Source organism: Lepisma saccharinum, chromosome 20, assembly GCF_977018435.1.
Source record: "Lepisma saccharinum chromosome 20, izLepSacc3.1, whole genome shotgun sequence".
NCBI lineage: Eukaryota > Metazoa > Arthropoda > Insecta > Zygentoma > Lepismatidae > Lepisma > Lepisma saccharinum.
Window position 1 is genome coordinate 25,510,689 of NC_139248.1, and position 22,092 is coordinate 25,532,780.

General features: G+C 36.9%; 1 protein-coding gene and 1 long non-coding RNA gene across 2 annotated transcripts; one reads left to right on the forward strand and one right to left on the reverse strand.

Annotated features, from left to right (window-relative positions):
• Positions 1 to 5,661: 5,661 nt before the first annotated feature.
• On the reverse strand, positions 5,662 to 7,614 carry LOC146003400 (glutamate receptor 1-like). Its single transcript, XM_083141683.1, has one exon. The coding sequence runs from the start codon at positions 7,612 to 7,614 to the stop codon at positions 5,662 to 5,664; it is 1,953 nt and encodes a 650-aa protein (XP_082997809.1).
• Positions 7,615 to 11,519: 3,905 nt separating this feature from the next.
• On the forward strand, positions 11,520 to 19,732 carry LOC146003563 (uncharacterized). The gene is made up of 3 exons (XR_014443831.1): positions 11,520 to 11,629; positions 14,954 to 15,047; positions 19,630 to 19,732. It is a non-coding gene; the product is annotated as an uncharacterized LOC146003563 (long non-coding RNA).
• Positions 19,733 to 22,092: the final 2,360 nt, after the last annotated feature.

Genomic DNA, 22,092 nt, shown 5'->3' on the forward strand with positions numbered 1-22,092 from the left:
TATTACACAGGGCCATTAAGAATTTACCATCTGTATGAGAATGGTGATGAACCTTGATAATTGTATCTGAAAATTCAGAATCACATACCGGGCATTTTTCTGCATTGTTGAAATCTTCAATCTGTTCCTCTGTTAAAGGCAACATGGGTTTTGATTTTAATAAAAAGTTATATGCTATGTCACGGCACTCATTTTCTATTCTATGTGCAAATATTTTGATGGCATCTGGTCCCTTGTATGAATATTCTTTAGTAACAATACCATCCTGTACAACCACATAACAAAAACTGGAAGGTTCATGTAGCTGGTATGGTGTACTTGAAGATTCCTCGGGATCTGGATTGCAGAATTCAACAGGTTTGACGTTCGATTCAAAATCACAGACAATATATGCTGGGTGTTCCAACAAGGCTTCAGACTTTTTGAATTTGCAATTTTCACTTGGATTGGGCATCACCATATGAACAGGTTTATGGTTCCCACAGTATTTCAGATGCTCAATTAACTTGTTTTTAGCAATTTCTGCATTCTCTTCCCGAACCCCCTTCACCATTTTTTGACCATCAAATACAGTTAAACATCTTCTGCACAACTTAAATATTTTATGAGTTTTGTCTAGTTGTGTTCTCACCAAAGCTTCAAGATTATGTATCAGAGTGTAATGATATGTGCCATCCCCTTCAATTAAGAGCAGATCAATCGGAACAGCAGATTCATCATCAAGTGTACTGATTCTGAGAGGTGCTATCGGGCAATTGCCAGTGGAACAAATAAATACATTAATAGATAATTGCTTGCCATTGATATGCCTGGCCCTTTTTTCAAATTTATCAATATTCTGAACAGACATTGGATATTCTAAACCCTCCATTGCATCATCAAAATCATTTTCATACTGTTTGTAATAGCTTATTCTCTCAGGATGCCTTGAAACTGGAAACAAAGCAGCTAATATACACCACAGAAAACATTTCTGGTCGGTATTTTCTATATTAACCACGGCTCTTTTGTTTTTGATATTAGCAGGTAATGGCAGATATGTAGAACCTTTTAATGGGCTGAATTCAGAAATATTAACATATAACTTGTGTGGAGATCCGCATAGGGTCCATCCAGACTCTTTTGCCGCAAATTCAGAGTGTTTCATATTCAGTTGATCTATCAACCTGCTTATTATTCTGTCCGAATTTGTATTTGAATATACAGGTACAGTTTCTGTTAAGTGGGGATGTATAAATTTTGTGCCATTTGGTTTCTTATATTGAGTATACAATTTGAGGGACAGCTTATAAGAGCCATTTTGTGCATTAAGAATTGCCTGGAGATCAGAATTTATACTGTTCAAGAAATTCTCAATGCCGCATCTTGGCTCTGATACAAACCGGTGATCTCTTAATTGGCCGTTAAAACTGCTACGGATGGGTTCATAGCGTGGCTGCTTTACTGCTCTGGCATTAACAGGTGCTTCATGCTTCCTTTTCAGACCAGATGTGGATGGTTGTGCAGAGCAAGTATCTTTATGTGTATATGTGAAGTATTGCATGTTGTATTTTCTATTGCATTTGGGGCAAATTATTGTGGGAGTTCTGTATTTGTCCGGGTTACAAATTTTTTGGTGCTTGGCCCAATTGGGGCTGGATATATTTTTATTGCATTGATTACAATATTTTTGATTCGGCATTTTTGCTGTTGTTTATTATATACAATTTCCTGGGTTTCAATTCAAAACTTTATACTGAATAAAAAATATCAGTTGGATTCAGCACTGTGCTTTGTATGTGTGTGTATGTGTGTATGTGTGTATACACTTAATATTTTTGGCTTTGGTATTTATATACAATTTCCTGGGGTTCAAATCAAAACTCTATGCTGGATCAGTTGAGTTCAGCACTGTGCTTTGTGTGTGTATATATGTGTATATGTGTATTAATATTTTTGGCTTTGGTATTTATATACAATTTCCTGGGGTTCAAATCAAAACTCTATGCTGGATCAGTTGAGTTCAGTGCAGACAAAAAAACTGCATAGCTCTATGTCAATTAGTTCTTGAGTTTTGTATTTAGGAACCACTTTGGCCCCCCTGCCAAAAATTGGCTTTTATTGCATCAGTGTATATTGTCTCTATGACCTTACTTGGGTTATTCCAGTACAGACAAAAAAAACTGCATAGCTCTATGTCAATTAGTTCTTGAGATATTAATTATTTTGTATTTAGGAACCACTTTGGCCCCCCTGCCAAAAATTGGCTTTTATTGCATCAGTGTATATTGTCTCTATGACCTTACTTGGGTTATTCCGCCAAATTATATGCTTCAAGTCTCCTATACTTTGGTGGAGCCTGTTCAGGTTCTATCCCCCACTTGTGGGTTCCACTGCCGATCCAGCAATGGTGAAGAATCTGCACTGTGCCCTGGCTTTTATAGTTTTGTCGGACCAATCAAAACCTTGCTTGCTTTAGCCAATCAGAAAACACCACATCAGCACATTATGTCATAACCATTTAATCAATTAATATTGCACAACATGATGCAATAGAAGTGTGCCGGGAAGTAAATATGTATGGATGTGGGTGGGTGGGTGTGGGGGTGGGTAGGGGTAGGTGGGTGTGGGTGGGTGTGGGTGGATGTAGGTAGGGGTGGGTGGGGGTGCATCTTGGCTTAGTTTTAAGTGCTGTGTTCAAAATAAAAATATAATGGCTGGTAGCTGTATCCAAGCCCTATTATAATTTTTGTTTCTGCATTCTGTCACTAATTTTGATCCTAGGCCAGTAATATTTTATGGGGTGACTCTGCATGTTCCCCAGAGCAACATACTCAAATTTTGAAAAAATCGATTATTTTATTTTTGCAATTTTCACTAATTTTGATCCTAGGCCAGTAATATTTTATGGGGTGACTCTGCATGTTCCCCAGAGCAACATACTCAAATTTTGAAAAAATCGATAATTTTTTGAATTTTGATTATCTCTGGAACCATGAATACTAGAGACATGGGGTTTGTTGCTTTGGCCTGGGCATGGCAAGATGCAACTTTTTGATCTCTATAATTTTTCAAAAATCTCTTGTTGTTCTCTAGATCGTGAATAACTTGCCTATTTTTCAAGACAGGTGCATGGGGGTTGCATATTTGAAATCTAGAGGCTGTTTAGAAGTTTTGTTAAAAAATCGATAATTTTTTGAATTTGAGATTTTTTAAAAACTATCAGTACTGGAGACTTGAAATTTTGTAGGCATATTCTAGGCATGATTCTCTACATTTTATGTCTCTATAATTTTCCTGATATATGCAATACTTAAGCTGTAAATGCCTAATTTTTATAAATAGAATTTTCTGAAAAATGCAATATTAACAATTTTGTTAATATTTTGAAATCTATACATGCTAGGGCACTATAACAGTTACTATACTTAAGATATCATACAATATCAAGAGAGGCATATTTTTGACAGGTTTATGGACAACAATCTCACAGAAGTGCCTTTTATAAGTATAGGCAAATCAATCTGAGGGGGGTCATACTTTCTCATGGAATCCATGAGGGCATTTTTACAAAAATCTTGGATTAGGCAAGAGTTCCACACTAGAGCAAAAAGCTCATATGGGCATGTTGAGCAAGTTTTAAGTGTAAGCAAATCTGCTGGAGGGGGGTTCATACTTTCGTGGGTTTATAGTACCGTAAATACCACTACTTTGGAGGTCCAGTTCAACCTCCACAACTGAAATAGTAAGTTTGCTTAAATATATTAGCCACTATTAGTAGGGTGAATGTCAGCCACTTTCCCTTGAATCTTGAGCTGGTGCAGCCAAGAAGATGGCCATTGTGGCTGAAGCCCCATCCACCGCAAACTACAAACCTGAACAATTAAACAGTTCCTCACAAGACGGTATTTTTTTTTCAATATCTGTCTATGTATTTAAAACCTAATTGTTTTCTTGTATCAGGCAACAAATGCGAAAGATCATGCACTACATACATGGCTGCATAAAGCGTCCCCCTCCCCTCCTCCAAGAAAGAGTCCTGATTGCGCCACTGCGTTGACGTCTAGAAAATATTTCCAGTTTATCAGAGATTGAGACCATCCTGATTTATTTTCAAGAAGCTACTACACTGATACATAAGTCGATGACCAAAAAAGTGGTGGGGTACAATTTTATTTCTTGTACAACTATTGGGGAGGGAACTAGCTAACTATTGTACGTGCGTCCTCCTCTGACATTATCAATAGTATATGCGCTACAGTATTTTCGATAACTTTTGTCACATAGGAGCCACCAATGTTTTATTTGCGGAGGGCACAGAAAACTGCGATACGCCAAGGCTAATTTCATTACGTCTGTACAACACATTTTTGCTTCATACTGTACAATATGATTCTACAATGGATCAACAAAATATTTTGAAAATAAACAATAGATAATAGCTATGTTTAATGAATTTATTCCTTCAACCTGTAGCGTTCTGATCATATCACAAAAAAATTATAGCAGTGTGACGTCATTGGTCTATTACCAGCCATAAGGAAGAGATTTTTCTAGGGTATCTGAAGCTGTTTATGGGCTGACACAAATTGAATGGGAAATTGTCCCCCTTATGGCTATTGGCAGTGAAGAAATCAGCTATTGAACACTTATTGTTATGTCTGTGGTGATGCGGTGCTACCCAAAGACGATGAAGAGAACAAGACACCTCGATTATCGAATACCCCATATATCGAAGGGTATCACATGTGCAGTGCTTTCATTTCTCGTCAAGCGCAAAACTACTTCCAAGTAGTCCAAAGTAGGCTGCTTACGATTGGCTCTATCTAACCTTATAAATGTGATTGGTTTGTACACTTTTTTCTTCAAATGGTGTCTACGGGAGAGGTGGTTAATATCGCCATTGCTGCGCTTACTTACGTCGTATGTTAACACGCATGGCAGATTGACAATTTCATGTTTCTTTTGCTTGAAACGTGTTTCAAAACAGCTCGAAACAAATGCCTTACAATAACAGGACTTCCGGACGAGAACGAGTCCATTCATCCATTCTTCTCGAAGATTTATTAGCAATGTATTTGCACGAAGGAAGAACAACGCTTAACAGAGACATCTGTTGGGCTACTGCTAAACTACTAGACTGCTGCATAGGATGCTTCTGGAGGCCGGTTGAGGAGTCTTGTTCTCCACCGTCTTTGATGCTACAAGAAGAGAATTAACCGAGCACAACCAGAACCACCATCTTCGTCGAATTCACTTCTTGACAGTTTGCAAGGCTGTAGGAATTCGACAAATACAAGCACAAAACTAGATATTAATACAGAGGAGTCGTCACACGTATTTGAGTTAAGAATCAATTTAAACAGTTAACATCTAGGCTTATCCTCCTACATCACTCAAACTTATGACACGTGTATTGCTCTTAATTTTGCACTCGTTTTTAATTAACCCTTGAGGATAGGCAAGATTTATCACACAACCAGTTTGCGTTACTTTTGTTAATGAAGCATGTATCAAGCAGGTGTCCTCACGTGATATCTGATACCAGAAACCGTAGCCAATCACGCGCGACTGAGGGAATTCTGGGTACCCATAATTCCTTCGGCAGCGTCAGTTTGTGCTGTGATGCCGTACAGGTTGGACGCGTGTTCCTAAAGTCCGATGTTAAGACTCCCCGAACGCTTAACTCTGTAGTTGTGCATTTAGCATTGCTTCAAGCGTTTTCAACCTTCGACAATTACGACTTTGCTCCTTTGCCCTCGTGTCTTCTCCAAATCGTTTCCGGTTCAACCACTCAAAGAGAAACACAAGAACTGACACTACCTCACCAGCCATCAGCAGTAAGAATGCACCAGCAACGTGCAAGAGCTTTATCGGCCGTGGCTTTCCCGTGTCTTGATCTCTGAATGTGAAGGGAAGGAAGAGTTTTCTGTCCATGAACTCACGAAACGTCTCCTTGTCCCATTGAACAACAACACCGGAATCACGGAGCCACATAATAACGCCGTTGAACTTTTCAGCAACAGGAGAAGCTCTTTCGTACATGACACTCACATGGAAGTTCATGACGTCATCTTTCATGAGGTACAGTTCGCTGAGAATGCTCTCGGGAAGGTCTATGGTGCAGATGTGCTTATAGTAGTACCTTTCCACCAACATAGCCATCTTGTGGTCTCTCACAAGGCGCAGAACCTCGTCTAAATCCGTCATTTCGAAATATCTGTCCTCAATTTTCTTAATATGTTCGTCATTGGTGCCGTAGAAGACGGCAACCCAGGACAAGTCCCGAATCCCGTATCTCAGTCCTGAGTCTGCAAAGTCCTCCAAGGTGTCTATTGCTTTCTCGAAGAGAGGAAAGGTCAAGAACGATACGAGGTTGCAATTGTAAGCAGTGATCAACAACATAGATGCAATGGACAGCCAAATAATCATCATTCTCACTGAAGACAGAGTTGGCTCTGCAACACTCAGACCCACGAGAATACTGACAGAATTCATCAGCTGATAAATGTAGCTAGAATCCTCGGCTCTCTCCTGAACAGAAAGGAGCTTCAATATAATCCAGTGTAAAACGTAAAGAACGACGGACATGGCAAGACAGTAAAAGAAAATGGCGATCCACATTGACGTCGTAAACGGATTCAAGACGGACGATAGGTTTTCTCTGAGTCTTGGCTTCGGGGTGAGAAACGTTATGCCTGATTGTGCATAGTCTACAGACAGATCCATGATAACATTATGAAATTCTGTGATGTAGGCGCAAGGTATCCCAGCATGCACTTCTCCCTTGAAGACAGACCCAACCACACCAACTGATGAACCGTTTTCTAACACTGCACCGAAACCATAATTGTCAATTTTGACATTCCAGGTGAAGTTGTGTTTAATTGCAACTTCGCGAGCTACCCTGAAATCCCTTCCTTCAATTAGATCTCCTTGCACTATGGTCACGTGACTGTGATCCACGAATCCCAAGCCCATGGACAACCCACCCAGGTTATCCAGTTTGTCTTCGACCTCAAAACGATCCGACAGCTTCTCCTTCCAAGTTGCCACAGTCAGCAACTTTCCTGGATATAAATTATTGGCCACCTCAAATGTGTATAGTTTGTATGTGAATACTTCACGCATCTCATCAATTTGCTCTCTTGTTAAGATGAACGTATAAGGAGAGAATTTCAAAAAGTCTCTGTCGATTCCATGAACTAGATGTTCGTGACCTTCTGCCAAAACAATCAGATATTTCCTGATTTCCCTTTGAAATGCACGCCGAATCGCACTGTAGAGGTTTTTAGTGATTGTACCAATTTCTAGAGTTGCTATTACAAAATGTCTACAACCCAAATCCATATTCCTAATGAACAAATTGTCCTCGACATTGATTTCGAGTACACGAGAGGCTTGAATCCATGCCACGGACCCGTTTTGAAATGTGTAGCCACTTCCATTTTGCAAAGGGGAGTCGGCATCTTCAATCACAACTACGCAATAGTCGCTCCAGAAGTATTCTCTGATTACGGCTTCAATGTTTTTTTCAAAATTCCGATCTGCTTTTGTAGTAATAGACGAGATGTAGTTAAGTACTGCTCCTCCATGTTGGACCATAGAGATGAGGAAAAGAAGTTGCAGTCTCATTCCCACAACTAGAAAAGTCAATAAACTATATGTAAGAATGTTACAGATATGTTCAATAATAATAATTTATTAATTATTATTTATTAATTATAATTTTTAAATAATAATAATTATTATTATTCAATGGTAATTATTATATTACTGCAGTTAGCAGCGACAACACAACTTCCGATTATTAGTTTTTAGGCTATGGTTACCAATTAAACTACAACTTTTATGTCTCTACTATTCTAGGGTTTCCAGATATTTCATGAAAAAGGACGGGACACTTATTTTTCAAGGATACGATGCACAATACGTATTTCTTCTAACGGAACGTGTTATACCTCGTATTGAAGCTTGACTACTGCTTATATCTTCTATGAGAAAATTAGGGTAAGGAAACTTGTATTTAAGGTGCTTTTCATACTAAATGACGTTAACTTTTATAATGCAATTTTCTAGTATTATCACTCATTGTGACATCTAATTGCCTGAGGAGTTTCGTTGTGTGCGCAGAACACCAAGTCAGCAGAGTTTAGTCGCCCTCATAATTAGATTCTCTGCAATGCATCTAAGAGTTTCTTGTTATGGAATATGTACACAGTGGGTTAAACTTCTCCAATACGAGTGAAAACAGAAAATAGTTAGGCAAGGTTGACTCAACGGTTCATATCGTTGAAATAAGGAACAAAAGGCTGTCCCGAAGACTTTTGTCGGGACAACGGGGCGCTTTAACGAAAAACGGGACGTTCCCGTATTTTACGGGATGTCTGGCTGATTCCAAAGAAATAACATAAGGTGGAATTAGCTAAAAGTTTGCTCCAACCAGGAATTAAATACTACAGAAATTATTTTTTGTAGGAATGTCCCCCAATGTTAGGACAACTCAAATCCAAAATGCCAAAGAATGGAAGCTTGGGGAAATCATTCTACATACGAGGATCGGTCGATAATTATCTGCACTTTTGCTTTTTCTTTGGGTTGGCCCCACTTGTTTCTCCGCGGGCATGTCAATGAAGTGTACATTGGTAATTTATTTAATTAATTTAGTGACCAAGGAAATAGAGAAGAAAGGTGAAGAAGACACAATGAACTGGAATGGGGGACTGAAGATAAGCAAAGAATGGAAGAAGGTGTTAGAAAGAGTGGAAAGGACAAGAGAGAAAGAGGAGAGAAGAAGGAAAAAGAGCGTGAGATAAAGAGTTCAACTAATTCTAGATGAAAGAAAATATGTTTAGCCTTTTAGGTGAAAGTACAGTTGACAAGGGAAAGCCACCGGCTAGAATGTTCCAGAACAACTTTCTAATAGTCTGGAGGGGAGTAATGTTTGTGTATATATATATATTGTCCTGTTTTTGTACCTTGTTACATTTGTACTTGGTGCAGAGTCTGAAGAAGACCTCCCATACAGCACACCAAGTTTCAGACATATTTCAGAAATATTGCAATCTTTCATATACGTTTCTAACATTCTGGTTTCGCGTTGACGTTACAGAAAGCATCACATGAAGTCCCAGTTTTGTTTCTGAAACATTGCAATGTTATCGTTTCATTGTCTAGTTTGTGGAACGTCTCGGAGACATTGGGCGCCTCCAGGACCACTCAGCAACCCAACATTGTTGAGTAGCAAGAACCCTGGAGGCGCTTGCTACCTGGTTGTTGAGAAGGAGCGACCGCGGCTTCACTCAACATAAAATTCTCTCGCTACCTGCGGTCAACTGTCGTCTGCAAGTCTGTTGTCTTCTGTTAGTTGCAACATGGCGCGGCGGAACTAAAAGATGCGTGGAGTAAAATGTATGTGTAAGTTCGATTATGTAGCCCAAGCGCACCTTTAGGTCGCGCATCCAATAGCCTTAAATAGTAATAACTTTTTCGCCACTATATTCTCGGAGAATGAGTGATCTGTCAACGGATAATTATGCACTGGCTTCAACTGAAGTATATTTAAAAATATCAACAAAATAACGCAGTTAAAAAAGTAATGAACCCAAATACTGTTCACAACATTGTTTTTTTTTTATTTTTTTGGCTAAATCGGATGAGCATGCTCTTGCAAACATGTGTTCAGCTTGAGGTGGAGACCACATTTTATCTCGCTACGTAAGTTTCGGGTTCGAGGTCCGTTATAGGCATGGATGTTATTTGATTGATTTGATTTATTTTACTGTGCATTTTTGCCACTTTTGGCTAATCGCGAAAATGAGGATGAGTGATGATATGGTGAAGGAACAGTCACAAGGAACAGCATGCTCAGCCCGGGATTCGAACCCGGGACCCGGCGTCGTAGCGCGATGTTTAACCACTCCGGGATATTATTTGTGAATGTCCCTTCTTCATGACCCTTCTTTTTGCAAGAAAAATTGGCATCAAGTATCGAGGCCATTTCCTGGGTGAAATACATACTTTTCAAGGGAGCGTGATATCAAGAAATGCACCGTGTGATATTTGAAAATTCATTGGAAGGAGGATGGTATTACAATAACTTAAACGATGATCATGCAGAGTTAATCATAAAGACAACTAAAAATGTGGCATATTCATGTATAAACGTCAATTCGTACGTGTTTATTTATATTGCTTTAATTTACATTCTTTTCGCAGCTACGAAAGCACAATCAGCAATTGATAATTTAAACTATATCAAACATTATTGCGTGAAAACGACGTGAGAACATCGTTATACAATCTTGCACACATTTTGCAACTTATACTCAGTGTTCAACATTTCTGTTCGTAAGCCAACCTCCGTGGCTACAACGCCAGGGTCACGGGTTTGAAATCCCAGCCTGGGCGTTCTTTGTGACTGTCCTTTCATCAATTTCATCATATAATCAATCATCCTCATCTTCACGATTAGCCAAAAGTAGCAGAAAAGCGACGATAAAAAACAAAATTCAAATGAAACTATTGTTCTTAAATCGTATTTACTATTGTCCTATTAACAATGGTTGATTTATTGATTTCTTTTATTTTACTTCATTTTCGTGCCACTTGACAAATTTGCGAAAATGGGAATGAATGATGATATGATGAAATTGATGAAAGGACACTCAAAGCATTCATTCCCAGGCCGGGAACCACACCACCACGGGTGCCGACCTATTAACAATGGCATGAAACTATTGAGGAATAATGATCCCATTTCAAAGCACATTCTCGAAACTAATCTTTCTTTCACTTATAGTGTAGCGTATGCGTATGTTATAAGTGTTTTAACAAAGGTTTACAACCAATAAGGTCACACACACACAAAAAGCGTTTCGGGTTCGATACCCGGTGTAGGCACATGGTGGTTCGGATTCCACTTTAAACTGTAGGCCCAGTCCAAATTAGCCTACTGTGCATAAAGTGGACTTAAAACACGAAACAAACAAACACACAAGAAGTAGAGTGTTGTGTCAAAGGACACTCCTATACGAAAATAATCTTTAATTTAAACACACATATCCTTAAATAAAACTGGCCACAACCTTTCTACACTCAATGTCACTCCTCCATGGTTATTACGTATTATTTTGGAGAAATAAAATTGTAACCACAGAGAATTGTTGTAACCAAAGCTCTCAAATTAGGAACATAACATTTCCCCCCAATTGTATCTCTATAGACAGTAGACGCAGATCTAGATCTACTCATGTTTTACTTCGAGATTAACCACATACTTTAATTTGAAATAGCATCCATACATGTCATCACATCGATTCATAATCCATTAATGGTGACACCGTATTCAACAGCCCAACACGCCCTGCCATTTTCACTGCAGACGCCACAAGGCAACGCAATGCGATTTTCAATTGTTTTCGGCTGGAACGTCGCTACTTCTCAACTTTGCATCCAGGAAAGGCCATAAAACTGTGTGACGTAGCAGGTCAACATTTGCTACCATGTTGAGCGATCCTGGAGGCACAACGTTGGATTCAGTCATCATCGGCCATCCGGGAAATTTTCTGAGGCGGCCATGTTGTGTTTACGTTCAATGGGAACCGTGAGTCGTGCACATCTTATGAAGAATAATGTTGTTTATTGAGTGGTAAGTTGAATATTATTAATACCAAAGTGTGTTTAATTGTGTTATACTTAATCTGTGTTGCGTAACGTGTGTGAGAACGTGAGTGGAAACAAGGCAGGCGTTATCAAACCAGTGTTTAAAGAAGTATTTCGTCTTGTTTGTTTAATTGAAAATACATGATGTGAAGAAGCATGGAACTTCTCGCACCTCATGAAACTAAAATAACAGGGAATAAAGTGCTTACCTATAAGCAGTGCACATTTATAGTATACCGAAAATAGATTGAATGGAAGAGACGGAAAGTACTTGTTGCTGAAAATGTATCATTTTTCGGTTACATTATAATTACCACCTTCCTCATTTTGTACAAAACTTGCCCTCTTAAAAAAGTTTCTCACCTCCCTGTGCATAGTGAAGAAGCGTAGAATACTTTGAACTACGTACGTTGTTACGTTAGTAGTTTTTATCTAATAAGAAATACGTTTCTACAAATTCATTCTGCGATTTCGATACGTAAATCGAAGGCTGCAGCATTGTCACGTGCAATTTTTTTTTAGCTGTGTGGATTGTAGCTCGAGTCTTAGCGAACAGGCTACTACTGAAGATCACAGCATGATTTACATGGTGCTCCTATAATTCAGATTCTAATTTTACAGGACGCAATGAAATGTTGCTGCATTACAATTACCACAGCTTGAAGTGGGTGAAAGAACAAGTAACAGAAACAATATTTTTTTTTTAATTTATTTGCTAATTTTTGTGTTTGTGATCGCGATAATTTACCTTAAATCAGCAATGCACACAAGAAATACTTTTCCCAACTCTGTGATTACGTTGCTTGAAAATATAATTGTCACATTATTGTAAACTTATGTAATCAGAATTTGATCTAAATATGGAATATACAGCATCCACCTAAGTACAATTTTGACAGAGTGACTAGTGAAGCTAGCTTAGAGTTGTTTCACCAGGTTTTAATCTGTGCATGCGAATAATCTCTGACCTGACCTGGCCTGTTACACTGTCACACACATTCTTTAGTTATTGGTGGGTATAAAGATTACATTGGTGTGTGTTTACAAGCAGGCGATCATTACTTTTTTACCTCCACACCATGCAGTTGGAAAAATGTATCGTGTATGGACTAGTGTATCACGTGACGAAGATAATATTACATTCATAAATGGTTTGGTCCTAGTTCCAATTGTTTTATTACAATTTCATTATGGTACACAGGCATGTTTTTCATGGTTCAATGTCTGTTTACACATGTACTTCAGAGTTATAGCAATCACTTTCTGTGTTTTTGCTTTGAGATTAATGTTTCACTTACATGTACTTCTCGATTGCAATCAGCCATTTGTTTACTACCATCTTGATTACGGACTACTACTGCCATGTGTGCATGATGCAAAGGGGTTTCTTAATAAAGTTAGGCAAGTAAGTTTTAGGGCTCTTTAGTTTTCAAAAAACGCCTCTAAATGCTTTTGTGGTTAGGTTGGGTGGGCCATTTATAGCTCTAAGTGTTCCAAATGAAAAATGCCTTGTCGACAAATGCTTGCGTAAGGTACTTTTTTCATGATTTTATTTATTTGCTAATGAGTTGCACTTTGAAATTCCAAACAGTGGTAATTACTTTCACTAGGGTTCAAATTTATTGTAACAATAAATTCTACAATTTTGCAATACTTAATCTTCCTATGAAACTGAAAAAAATCATTAAACATTCGGAACCATTACCCTTCCAACACCTTATAATGTGATTTCTGGTCTTCAGTACTTCCTGCTATTCTCACAACCTGGTGAAAGAGTTCCATGAGTATTCTCACCACTTGGTGAAAATAGTTACAGCCAAATTTTAAATTACTTCTGAAACTCAATTCTTACTAGTTCAGCTCTCATTTGGTGGCTAAACCCCTCAATAATAAATAGCCCATGTACATTGAAGTGCAATTGTAAACAAAGTAGATGTGGTACTGGTTTAAATGACTGCAATCCTCTGAAAGTGACACATGCCATGACTGGACACAGTGTATATTATAATAGAGTGACTAGCTTTGTCAGGTGATTCAGCTAGAACCTTTTTTATTACTTCTTTATTAGTTATGAGAGATACATGTTAATCAGCAATGGATAAGCAGCATGTTTCACTCATTTTATATTTTGTGTTGGCGTAGCAGTATGGTATCTTATGCAGGCACTGGAAGTATTGTCAGACTTCTAGAATGTTTTATTTTACTGTTCTGTAATTTTATAAGTAGTTTATGTGAAATGCAATATTTTCTACTTGCTTAGTCAACGGGTTCAAATTATGGAAAATTTTGCATTTCAGTTTGCATACAAATGAATTAGGGGAGACCGGTGTAATTAGAACATGGGGTTATTGGAACATGTTAATGTAGAATAATTTAAAACGAAAAGACTGGTGTAATAACATTTCATACCTATGTACCTACACTAAACCTACATGCAGAAAATTTGTTATTGGAATAACTACACAAAAGTAAGTTTTATTTGACTTTCATTATACACCTGCAAAAATGATGTGACGCATGCTTGGTGTTTCTCTGCTTCTGCATATACTGGATGTGAATGAAAGAACCCTTTCAAAATTTTCTTCACCCCTATAATAAAACATAAGGGCACACATCATTTCATGTGAGTTTGGTTGTCTATGGGCAATTTGCCTGGTTTTTATAAGCAAAGTTCTTATTACCCCAAAAATTTCTGCAAATGGGTTATTAGAACATTGCGTAATTTGCTTGATTTCGCTTGGGTATACTAGATTGTACATGTAGCTATTAGAAGTTTTTTCTTTACTACATTGTAGAATGGCCTGTAACCTTTCAAATAAATCATAGAACACTGATTTTCATTCACACATATTTGCTTCACAGCTGGGAAATTGAACTTTATGAAAAAAAGACGTTAACTTGGGATTTTATTTAAACAAGCATTGATAACTCCAGAAGAAGTAGAGCTATTGTGTTCAAATTTGCAGGGTAAATGGGACATTTATATATGATGTTCGTATTACCCCAACAGCAATCTAAACCTATTCAGTTGAAATTTCTAACTTATGTTCCATTAACCCCAAATGGGGTAATTGGAACAATTTTATGGTGTCATGACAATTTTTTTTTTGGACGAGTATTTGCAATGCAGGTATGGTCATTATTTTTTTCAAAAATATGCAAAAGATGTCCTTTTAAATGGTAGAAATTTTTAAAAAATCCATCAGTAACTTTCTGAGTAATTTACAGTGGAACTTCTACAGGCTGTTTCCTGTTCTAATTACCCCGGTCTCCCCTATTCCTTATACAATTTATGATTTTTTTCTTCTAGGCACTGTTTGCCAACACCAGCCAAATACTAAAGAGCAAGAGGTGTCTGATGTTGTGGCTTGTGCAGGACAAACTTGGCTAGACAGAGAAAACAAGTAAGTAATAACGTTCTGTGATGGGCTAATTTGTATTTTTTTTAGCTCAAGGAGTCATAAAAAACATTATGTTGATGATCCAAATTAACATGTAGAAATTACACATTGCTGGATTCATTATTGTGCTTGTTTCAAAGTGTAATCTCCCATTATATACTCCATAATGTACAGTGATGGCATCAGCACCTTTTTTATATCTGCCACTAGCCACAATATTCATGTAAAGTCAAAGATAGCAAGAAATCTTAGCAAAACTCTCCCCCCACCCATATTTGCCAAGTGTAAACACAGTAGTTATTTTCCGAACGATTGAAGATGACCGGACCCCTCTCAGATTTTCTTCATATTTGGCATACTCTCTAATTGAGGCCTCCAAATCACAAATCTAAAGTTAAAAGTTGTCAGAAACGTCTAGAATTGCAAAATAAGCTAAAATAAGGCATTAGTTTTCGGGCTGGTAACCGTCGATTTTTGCAAAATTTTTTGTTTCACAAGCAAAATATATATATTCCTGTTACTACCACGACACCAAATTTTAACTATGTTTGCCTAACCTAACTCAAACTAACCTAACCACATGTCAATGGATCACAATTATTTTGCAATTGCTAGATCCTGATACTACCACGACATGAAATTTTAACTATGTTTGCCTAACCTAACCACACGTCAATGGTTTGTGGGGCTAGCGTCAATAATTCACAATTATTTTGCAATTTCTAGACGTTTCCGACAAATTTTAACTTCAGATTCATCATTAGCAGGCCTCAAATTAGTAAGTATGCCAAATATGAAGAAAATCTGAGAGGGGTCCGGTCGTCTTCAGTCATACCTTATTTTCTTTCTTTTCGTAAAATGAAATGAAATGCAAACTTATTTTCCAAATAGTAATAACCCGTGGCGCAACAGCCCGTGAGGACCAAGGCCTATCTACCGACCGCCGGTGATGATTGATTGATTTGGTTTATATTACTTTACTTTTCTGCCACATTTTTGTTAATTGTAAAGATTAAATTAAAAGATTATTATTATTATTAGAAATTCTTTATTCATGGATGCAGTTCAGCCACGGCCAGGCTGGGATTCTAACCTAGAACCCCTATCATTGCAGTGCAATGTGCTAATCACTCCATGGAAATTTGTGCGATATTCTGTCTTAAACTGTGATGAACAAAGGTATTTTTGGTTAATAAAAAGTGGCCTTTGGTTAGAAGCCCTAGCGAGGCATAAGAATGCTTTTGCTCATATTTCTATCATGTCCTCTTATCAGTTGGCTGCAACAAACAAACACACAATGTATTTATTAAGACTGAAATGTAAAAATATTTTGTAGCCCTGTAGAACAGATATGGGTTGCAGAAGTTCAAATATATGGCTTGCTTTTATTTTACTCAAGGATAGTTTCATGTCAATTCTTGGTCATTCCATGTCAAACCAACCAAGTAATTGGTTGCATGACCATTTTAGAAAAAAAAATCATTTTTAGTACAAATGTTGGTACATGTTTGTAGATATTAAAAACAATATCCCAAAAAAATATTGTATTTAGTTCTCCTGGGCCAGCCATTTTTCCAACAATTGCCCGTGACTTTTTTTGCTCATGTAGAAGTTGACGGATTTCACAGATCTTCAATTGTCATACCTTGTAATTTTAATTTCTGGTAAGTCAACTATTAAAATCCTATGTTACTATATTTTCTGATTTTTTAAGCCCAACTTTAAAAAAGAAAAAGGAAATGCTTCATTCATTATTCTAGGTATACATGTGGCTTAACATTACACACCAATGTCACAAATTAGATCGCATATGTTATGTCATATTTACCAAACAAGTTGAGTCTAAAAGTTGGGATTTTTACTGTGAGTTAGGTTCATGCAGGGCTTCCTCCATGCCAAATTTCAGAATTTTTCAAAAGGACCCATCTGAGATATTTAAAACCGAAACTGTCAAAATTCCATAAATGGCCATGTTTCTTGACCAGGTCGTGAGTGGGGGTGATGTGATCAGCATCACGCCCCTGACCACCTTTACCCCCCGGGGTTTCCCCCCCGGTACCCATGTTATTCGACGCTGAGAGGGGGCCGGGGCTGCTTCCACCATTATACCGCGTTTGGTAGAACCTGTCCCGCTTCCCGCGCTAGGGAGCGCTCAACAGTTTCGGTGCCAATGAGAAACGAGGAAAAAATCGTCTGCTGGGCAGCGAGGAGCGAATGAAAGCCAGAAGAGAGGCGCTTACGTAGACGCTGTTGCTACGTTGCGTATTTTAATTGGCTGCCTGGCTTTGACTTTCCCCAGCACCGAGAAAAGACAGGGAGCAACTAGCGCGGGAACCGGGACAGGTTGTAACAAACGCGGTATAGAAAAGTTCCCGGATTTGAACCGGCCGGGGATCGAACCCGGGACCTTTAGCATGGTAGTCAGACGCGTTACCAACTGAGCCACCGTGGGCACTGTCTTGTTACCCAAATTACCACCTTAATTTTTGTTCTTAGGATGCAATTTTGAGCAAAACATACTTGAATAACATAGAAAGTATGATTCATTAACTACAGAATGAATTTTGTTTTAGGTCTCTAGCTTTACTGATTTTTGAGATATTAAGGTTTCCGTAATTTGCTACATGAGAAAAAAAACACCTTTGTAATGTTGGAAAAAGGATGTTCCAGGAGAAATAAAGACAATAAATATTTTTGAACATTGTTTCTGATATCTAGAAACATGTACTAATAAGGTTGTTTTTTTCTAAAATGGTCATACAACCACCATTGGAGGGTTTCTACCAACAAAAGGGGTTTGAGAACTTATGATCCTCAATTTTAATGAAACTCAGCACATTTCATCTTTCATTGTGGTGAGAAACCACATGATTTTTTTGGTATTTACCTTGAATTATGACCCCTTCAACTTTTAGTTATTCCTTTTCTTTTATTCCATTCCCAAACTTTCCAGTGCGAGCTGCAGTGTCCTAGAAGAAAAAAATTCTGTCGCTCTTCAAATTATATAATGTGTTTTGAGATTTCACGTTAACCGAAGAATATAGATTTCAGAGAAAAATGTGACATTCATATTCCAGTATATTAGTAAAATATTACCTGGTTTTGGCCCAAAAGCAAGGTTTACTAGAATTTCGATTTTTTTAAAGGGAAAGTTGCAACACCAACTCAAATATTTTTAAAGTAAAGTTTCATATATATAATCTAACTTACACAGAAATAAAATTGATGGTGTTTTCATTCCTTCTGTGATTTTTTAAAAAAAGTATATCACATTTTATAGTTTTCAAATTATCTCTAAGAATCTAGATATCACAGAATCAATTTTTGGAGTATACAATTTTAAATAAGGTTTTCATGGATGCCAGGAAGGTGTCACCTTAAAATTTCATACTTCACCCATATAATTTTATTTCAGTCACAGTCATTTGAATGAATTATTAAAAGGATATTGCAGAAATATGATAACTTTGAATTGACTGTGTTTCTTTCAGTGAGTGACACTATTATGGAGAAAATATGCCTCCCCCCTCCCTTTTGAAAAAAAAATCAGTGCTTGGCCCTACCTGAAAACATCCTGTGGTCAAACATGAATGTTTTGTTCTTACCTTTATAATTACTAATATTAGTTTATTTACATTTACTATGACAAAGACACATCTTAAAAAGTAGTTGAATACTACTATAACTTTTTAATACATGGAATAAAATTAACGAGGAATGTAACTTGTAGTACAATTTTTAGATTTGATCCCTCGGTTTAGGATGAGACTTTGTGTAGTGTTTGAGCACATTATAGCTACTGATATACCAAGGTACTAGCATGCACTAGCCAGCCATTTTCAACAAAAAGCACTTCATAGTTTTCCAACCGCTTCTCAAGTAGTGAAGATATTGTCCAATTGCCAAGTGGATCTGTTGGTCCAGTAGTAAGGCACCAGTTTGGCTTTTCCTTCCATGCCCTGCGTTCCTGGCATCCATGAAAACGCTATTTAAAATTTTATACTCCAAAAAATGTGCTTCAATGATATCTAGATTCTTAAGAGTTAATGTGAAAAGTATAAAATCCGGTAGTCATTAAAAAAGCAGAGGAGGAATGAATCACCATCTATTTTATTTCTGGGCTAGATAGATGATATATCAAACCTAAGAAAAATCGAAATTGTAGTAAACATTGTTTTTGCCCTAAAATCTGGTAATATTTTACTAATTTATTGGTGTACAAAAATGTGAATGTGATACGTTGTCATATTTTCTTTCTATTATTTTGGTAATGTTGTGAAATTTCAAAGAAGTTTGAATAATTTGTAAGGGAGCTAGAATTTTTCTTCCAGGACAGTGCAGCTCACACTTGGAGGCTTTGGTAATGGAAGAAAGAGGAATTACTGAACAACTTAGACCGAAAAACTATGGTTTCTCACCACCATGAAAGTATTATTAAATGTGCCGAGTTTCATGAAAATTTCAGATTATGAACTGATGTCTGATGTGGAATGACCTTATGCAAAATTTTGTTTCTTTAAATGATATTTCTGCCCACAGAATGCTAATTCAGAATTGATGTTACATGACATTATTCTCTTTACAGGTAAAACTGAATGTTGTTCCACTGAGGCTGTCTGAGTGTGGTCTGCAGAAATTTCAACTGAACAAAAAAATGTATTTAGACAAAAAAATAAAGACTCTTTTGTGAAAAAAATATATATTCCTTTGATAATACTTATCCTTTTATATTTGTTTCATGTGTGAATTGTTGTTTGAAGTCCACTTAATGTGCAGATAGGCTAATCGGGAGTAGACCTGCAATTTAAAGTGGGATTCCAACCACTGTGCAATGTGCCTTCACATGGTATTGAACTTGGGATCCCTTCACTGCAAGGTTCTTATTTATATTTCTCACAGTGTATTCTGAAACTGACGAACCTAGCCTAGCACAACCATTTGAAAGTCAATGAAAGATATAATATAAATCATTCAAAAATCATGTCTTGCATGTTCTCATTTTGAAATGTTTTGGTATAAGTTAGGAAATCTATGTAAAATTGTTTTCATGAAGAAATGGTAATGTAGGAAATCGTAGAACATCTTTGAAGCAACAAGACAATGGAAATTTCTCACAAGAAACAGTAATAGCATTGATAATTCTGACTGGCAAGCACAACCTCTGATACTGCACATTTTCAAGATTATAGAGAATGTCAAAACACATTTAATCAATTTTTAAACTTTGATTTGCTGTTATTGTTCAATTCTTATTTATATTGTTAGTTCCCAAAAATTGCCCAAGTTTAGCTTGTGTCCATTTTGCTCTTTTTTCTTGTGAACTGATAGTTTTCCAAGTTTTTATTTTTTACTGATTCTTTTAATAATAATAATCCATGGCTCCGCAGACCTTGGGGTGGCATGGCATACTTATCGGTTGCCAACTTTGTGGTCAATTTCTCCAATTATGTAAGTATGTAGGATATTCTTATCAAATGTGTAGACTGCCAATTCAGGTAACTTGTAGGTCACTCTGCATGATCTCCAGAAAGTATCAAATAAGGTATCTCAGATGTTTCCAGAATAATGCATAATGTTTCAGAACCAATATTATTAGAATCTAAATGGTGTAAATAATTCACAATAGCTATGTACAAGGTGGTGGTAAATTACAAACATGCAAGTTTGCAGTTTAACTGTTACATTAATTTTGAATTTTTATTTGGGATGATATGCTCAAATTATCTGTTCATTCTTTTGTAATTAATATATAGAATATACCTTATTGTACCAGATTTTTCATCGTAAAGTGACACAATGCACAAAGTAAATTTTAATATTTAGTAAAATGTTTACATGCTTCCAGTCTATCATCAATTGGTAAAGTGGGCGAAAAGTGACTGGAGCATGATGCTGATAACATCACCCTCAATCCAACCTTCCTTGTGACGTGGCACAGCAAACCACAAAGAGCTTTGTTATTGCATGTAAAACTCTATTCCTTAGTAAACAATTGAAGGTATTAATGATGATTACCAATTTAATGTTTCATATTTTCTTTTGAGGTGTCTAAAGTTTTTTTTTTAACTCTAGCTTTGTCTGACATGAACGAATGCATAATCGGCAATTTTATGCACTTTTTCTCCTGACTAGATTAATTGAGATATGTGGTCAATTGATGGGAGATAAAATAAATATTAATCATCATGCCTAATGAAGTTTCAAACCCAAGACCTCTGGCACTTTCACAGCATCACAATACTTGATTTTAAAAGAAATACTGTGAATTCTATTTTCAGGAAATTATTTACAAGTAAATATTGTAATAATTTTTGAAGGGGGTTTAACCCCAAACCCCCCTCAAATATGCCATTTATGAATACAGTACTGATTCCATTCAATATAACAATAATGTGAAATAATGTCACTCTAATGTAACTGAAATATCACAAAACTGTACGGAAATGTATCTGTAATGTTACACTGACATGTTTCTGCAATGTTACATTGACACGTTTCTGTAATGTTGCACTGACATGTTTCTGTAACATTACGAATGTTATTTTAGATTCGCGGACATTTTTACATTGCTGAAACATACCTGAAACATCACAGTAATGTTTCGCAATGTTGCTGCAATGTTACAATGTTTCAAGAGTTACGTATCCGTAACATATCTGAAACCATGTTGTGCTGTATGGGCTTGCTAGAAGGTTGAAACGTTACGTTTAGTTTATAAAATAAATTTCTGCCTTGGTCAGCATATTGAGTTTTTCATATCATGGAAACAAGGCTTAAGAGCCCGTATCACCGCTGGTGATGATACCTAAAAAATAGGTTCTTGCATCGACCTTCTGTGCTCGAACAGTCAAGTGTGTGGCATTTAAATTTTACTGAGTTAAAGATCAAATATGAAGTTAGTTATGTCGCGCAGCCTTTTTTTAAATATATTATTTATTACGTAGTTTTCCTGATCTCAATTTCGTAAAATTCACTTGCTCGCCAATTGTATGTAATAACTTAAATCAACATTTTAAAGCGCAAGAAAGCTTCAACTGTTCTTCTACAG